Here is a 6,204-nt window from a genome sequence, read left to right as displayed (position 1 = left end):
TTAATATAGATGGAAATAGAATCATGGACTAAATGCCTTATTGCAAATACAAGGATTTTATTTTTTATGAAGTATTTATAATTTTAAAACTAATGCATTAAATGATAAATGTATGAGATAGAAGGATCATTGTGAGAATCCCACGTGGAGGAAAAACGTGATATAAAGAGTCTCTATTAATCTTTAGAAGGATCAATGTGCCACTAGACTAATTAAAGAAAATATTATAAACTCATACCATCAAAGCAAAGTCTTGAAAAAGGTGGATTGAACATACCATATGCTTCGGTTAACAAATATTTTTCAACTATCAATTTTGTTAGATTAAGAAATTGAATCCATTACCTCTTTCTCACTCAAACTCTTCCAAATGGTTTCCAACTTTGATTAACAATTATTATTACTCTTTATAAAAAAATTATTTTTAATTATATTTTACGAACCACCTACCAGAAATAAATTAAATGATTAAGACAACATCAAGTTGCTCTAGTGTTCACTTTATTCAATTAAAAAAAATATGCATCTTAGCTTATTCAATATCCCCCATAGTTAATCATCTCGTCAATATAGAGAGAGATTTCACATTTTTCATCTATAAATTTCTCTCCCGATTTTAGTCTTGTTTGGGTTATAAAAATCAAATTGAGCATAAAAAAATGGAAGTAAAAATGTACAAGCATTTAATAATTCCTAACAAGAAAAAATATAAACAAAACACTTAAATTTCAATACAATTCCGTTTCTTTCTCTATGTTTTGAATGATGTGGTTCCCTTTGTGAGTGAAATCTGAGTTCAATAAGTGTTTTATTGTCCACACTCTGGTATCAGAAACTTTCTATACCATTCAGCAGAGTCCTTTGGTATACGCTTGAGATTATCATTAAAATCAACATGATAAAGTCCCCAATGTCCTGAATATCCCGCTTGAAATTCAAATGTATCAAATGCTGCCCAAATGAAGTAACCACGAACATTTGATCCATTGCTGTTAATGAAAACATTGAAGATTAGTTTCTTCTAGAAAAATCAAGTTATAAGAGCACAAATGTACACCTTTCTAACATAATTTCTTATTATAAAATAAAATATTAATAAGTAAAGGAAAATTTATAATTTAAAAAAACATGTTTCATATATGTACGTACTCAATTGCAGCTTTGATAGCTCTTAAATGTGCTGCAATGTAAATGATTCGGTGTTGGTCCTTCAATGGATTTGGAATTTTGAAAGAAGCAATACCTATATGAAAGGGAATTATAAGAAATATAGATCGATTATTATTTCTTAGGCAAAAAAATATAGATATTGGTTATAATATTATAAATGTGAAAACAAATACATCATAGATTTCACCTACCATTTTCGGTGATGTAGATGTTGGGATTTTGATACTTTTTCTTAAGGTACATTAAAAGGTCATATAGTCCTTTGGGATAGACATAGCTTAAACCATAAAGGTCCTAAAAATTGCAAACATTAAACAAAATTGTCAATGTGAAAAGAAAAAAAAAATTGACGCATCTCTTAACCTATAATATTATTGGATCGCGTTTCCTTGAATATTGATTAGTGATTAAACACAATAGTTGATCTCAGATGATTCAATTCCCAAAGTTAATTTAATTGCATGAAACGATATCAGCTGTAGATCTAAATTGAACGACTTAAAGTAATAACTGTGTGACATAATTATAGGAAGGAATCTAATTCACAATCTTGTAATCATTACTATCTTACCTTGTGTCCTAGGACTTTTCCTTCTGAATTAGTCTCTACAATTGTGAAAGAATGAACAACAGTTAGTAAAATGATATTATTGTATAATTTTATTTTTCACTTGTGTATATATCCAATAACTAGAATGTAGTTTGAGCGAAATTAACTTAATTACCTTCTGAAACAGCTAAGGCATCAAAATTGTCAGCACCATTAACATTGGTTCTATTTGATTCATGTCTAGCAAAGTGAGAATTATAATAATTGATTCCAATAAAGTCTGTGCTTCCTTTGATCATTTTTTTCTCCTCTTCGGTAAAATTAGGTAACCTATTTCCCACTAACTTTCTCATGATTTCTGGATAATCCCCAAAGAACAATGGCTCTAAAATCCTATTTTGCCAAAAGTACCAAATTAAAACTCAATATTGTTATGTATGTTTATATGTTTTAACTAAGTTGTAGAATATTGAACTAGTATTTATAAAAGCACAAAAAGGTAAGTTAATTGGGAACTAACCATCCCAAATAGAAATCCATTAGTCTTTGAGTAGCAGCCACATCCTCTGGTTTTGAACTAAAGGAAACATAAATTTGAGATGATAGAACAAGTCCGATTTGTCCACGTTGTTCTACCTGCATCAAATGTTTACCTATATTTAGAGTCATTTCATTGTGTCGCTATATTTGGAATGAAGACAATATATAAAACATACTTGAAATTTCCCTCTGTATAACTTTGCTGCTGTAGCATGACAAATGAGGAAGTTATGAAGGACTGTATATGCTTGTGTACATAATCTTGTTTCTTGGCATTGTTCAGCAGCGGTATTATCAAAGCTATGCATGTAAGTGAAGATAGCTGTTACTTCTGCTTCATTGATCGTTGTCCAATGTTTCACTCTATCTCCATATGTTTTAAATAGAAGTTCACAATAATCCTTGTAATAATTCCTGGAATTTATTTGATTTTATATTAATAAAATGTGTGTGATAAAATAATGTAACGTGTGCCATTCATGTTTAAATTAAATTATTTGAGTTTAACTACACCATAAATAATTGTGAGATTATTTGACCTAGTTTTTGGAAATAATTTAAGACATGTGCGTAAATTATTTTCAATATATTTATACAAGCACTCCAAGATAGTTTTTGAAATATAACTTATAGTTTATATGAAAAGTAATTTACATTATTTTATTATTTATCATAAAAATATTTACTATATATATATATATATATATATATAAATAAAAGTACTTGTGTGATAAGTGTTTATCCTATAAGTGTTTAATAAAGTGCTTACCAAAATTGATTTCAAAGATAAATCAAATTCTTGAAGAAAAAAAATATATAAATGAGATGATATTGAAGGTTAATTAATTACACAATGCTGCGATTCAAGAAGCCTCCAAACTTTTCTTGAAGTGCTAGTGGATAGTCAAAGTGCAAGATAGTCACAAAAGGCTCGATACCTAAAGTAAATTAAAAAAAGAAAAATTGTTAACTAATTATGTTACAGTATTTTAAACAAAGCTTTCATGGAAATGCAAATGAATATGGTTTGCTTCAATTCATACCATTTGCAAGTAACTCATCGATCAAATTGCTGTAGAATATGATACCTTCTTGATTTATTCCTCCTTTCAAGGTCCCATCTATAATTGGTTGTTGAAAATAAAAACAAAGATAAGTGTTATTGTTAAATATGGCAAACAAGGCATATATAGTATATATTACTATTATTATTATTATTATTATTATTATTATTATTATTATTATTATTATTATTATTATTGTTTTGATAACAAATATTAAATTTATGATTTAAATACATAAAAGGCTAAGAAAAATATTTTTAACAAGGAAGATAAGCAAATATTAACTATCCTAAAAAAGAAATATTGATGAGATGCTAAATACACATTAATAGTTAACTGTCTTTTGTGTATCTAAATGTTTAGATGTTTTTTATAAAATAAATAATTTATTGTTGGGAAATCAAGTGAGATCTATTTTAGAGATGATCTCTCTTTGCTATAAGAATTACCGGGAAGAACTCTACTCCATGAGATGGAAAATCTATAAGAATTCACTCCAAGTGTCTTCAAATGTAGTACGTCCTCCTACAAATTTATATAATATGATAAATTAAATAAATTCAAAATTAAACCACAATATATATTAATACAATGTAACATATAAGAGATTACGATAATTAAAATATAAAAAATATATATGAGATGATAATTTGTCGCTATTCATACCTTATATCGCTTGTAATGTTCTATCGCTGTGGAAAATTTATCACCATCGATAAACCTTGCTGTAAGATGTTAAAAAAGAAACCAAACAAAGTAAATATATAATGTCACAGATGAAATAAAATTAAATAGTATATAAAGTACTAAATCAGTTTCTTTTTAAGTGTCTAACAATATTTTAGAATATTTTTTAAAATTATTTCTTGTCATTTTTAAAGTCAAATATTATATAAAATATGTTTCCATCAATAATACCCTTAATTGTTTATTACACCTTAATAGAGAATATATATATATTTATATATGTATATATATATATATATATTAACCTTTGTTCTGTTCAACCCTATTATCCCATATTCCTAGCCCTCTTCCTCCTTCATGAGCAGCTCCTTCAATCTAAATTCATGAATTGAAACATGTTATTAGTGATGAATTATTTTATTCCATTCAAGATAAATAAATTAACTTATATAATTTTAAGGTACCTGCAAAGCAGAAGATCCAGCACCAAAAATAAAATCAGATGGAAATGATGTACGGTTAAATTTTGAAGTATTTAGAAACTCCGATGTGGAATTTATGTCGAATGAAATCTGTCCCTGAATATTCAACAATCATACATGAATAGCTAATTTATTTGGTATTATTGTTTCAGTGTCATAATAACGGTCACATTGTAACAATTTTTTTTTTATAAAATAGACGGTAAATTTCTAATTTTATTTTAATTTCTCTTTTAATATATTTTATAATTAATATTATGTATATCGTTTTTAAATTATTATTTATTTATTTTATATTCACAATATTGAAATGGTAAGCATAATTTAATCCATCCGTAAATATAAAAGAATAATTTATTAAAGTCACAATTCACTTTTTTATTTATAATTTTTTTTTCATCTGTATAAGATGGTGATATGCGAATTTGAGACGTAAAGAGAATTAATTATCCTGTTTAAATACAACTTAATTATGAGTACCTGTCCTGAAGCAAATTCAGAACCAACAAATAAGTCACGTCGAAGTGATAATTTCTTTTTGGGAAGGTCATCTGCAATTGTTGAAAAATAAGTAATGGAAATATTTTTTATTTATTAATTCTTACTAGCTAGTATAATTATCTAAAACAAATTTCATTAAAAAAACAAATTTCATTTATTGAGTTGGTTCAAAAAATTGTTAACAATTTTCATTTATAGTAAAACTTTAATAAACTTATAAATCTAACTTCTGTATATAAAATGAAATTTAAATTGCCTCTAATTTCTTCAACAATAAGTTTATTGAAAATGCCAAAAAAAAAAATTTATTAACCAAAACACAAATAAATGTTTTTATTTTTATGGTCTTCAAATTTTGTTGTTATTTCTAATTAGTTTATGAAATTTAACTTTATGTATATTTTTATAAAAAAAATATTTTTCATATGTTATAAACTAAATATATATTTATTTTCATGAAGAAAACTATCAAAAATAAAAAATAAAACAAAAATAAAAACGAAAAGCAAGGCTAACCTTGTGCCTGAGCGTAGAAATTGGAAAGCAATACAACAATAGACAAAATTGCCAAAATAAATCTCAAAGATGACTCCATATTTTGGGTCCTATGAAACATTTCTAGGAGAACTCAATCGATAAGAAAACCACAACGATTGAGTAAGAAAAAGGAACTAATTTATCATACTATATATAGTGGAGAATAAAAATCTAGTCTCTCTAGCTTATGACAACTATAATGAGATGATTTTCTATTTTTGAATGCAAATTATAATATTCCAGCCTTTGTATGCTTGAATTTGGTTTTCTCCCACCCAAAAAAATCTGTTATTAGTGTCATCGTAAAGTAGTATATACCAAATTCTTGTTTTTTATAGGTAAAATTATTTATAAAAATATAAGAAAGAAAAATACAAGATGCGGTATAGAATGCTGTACAGGCCTATATATAGGATTTCAAAGACCATATACTTACTAACCCAGTCCAAAAACATAAAAATTAAACTAGATTAATTATTTTAATTGATCGAATATGGATTGGCATAATCAAATTTAAATATTTTTTTCTTCTAAATTCATCATTTTTGAATAAAGTGTAAAGTTTTTAAATGTATCGTTGTTTTTCCTATCATATACAATTTATGCAACCATTAAATATTGTTGTTAATAATGCTAATAGTAAATATGGTTACTTTGTTACAATATGTTGGAA

The 6,204-nt window shown here is 26.0% G+C and overlaps 1 protein-coding gene across 1 annotated transcript; it reads right to left on the bottom strand.

Moving 5' to 3' along the window:
- Positions 1–526: 526 nt before the first annotated feature.
- On the bottom strand, positions 527–5,589 carry LOC101513127 (beta-glucosidase 24-like). The gene is made up of 15 exons (XM_004492232.4): positions 5,511–5,589; positions 4,974–5,044; positions 4,476–4,589; positions 4,317–4,386; positions 3,991–4,049; positions 3,774–3,849; positions 3,304–3,381; positions 3,111–3,198; positions 2,437–2,674; positions 2,241–2,356; positions 1,896–2,113; positions 1,742–1,776; positions 1,362–1,464; positions 1,150–1,243; positions 527–989 (listed from the first exon to the last, which is right to left on the bottom strand). Exons 1-15 carry the CDS (start codon positions 5,587–5,589, stop codon positions 809–811), a joined length of 1,620 nt encoding a protein of 539 aa, XP_004492289.1. The 3' UTR covers positions 527–808.
- Between the last annotated feature and the right edge of the window lie 615 nt (positions 5,590–6,204).

This window comes from Cicer arietinum, chromosome 3 (assembly GCF_000331145.2).
Source record: "Cicer arietinum cultivar CDC Frontier isolate Library 1 chromosome 3, Cicar.CDCFrontier_v2.0, whole genome shotgun sequence".
NCBI classification, from domain to species: domain Eukaryota; kingdom Viridiplantae; phylum Streptophyta; class Magnoliopsida; order Fabales; family Fabaceae; genus Cicer; species Cicer arietinum.
The sequence above is the reverse complement of the archived record's forward strand: the minus strand, read 5'-3'. Positions and strand labels throughout refer to the sequence as shown.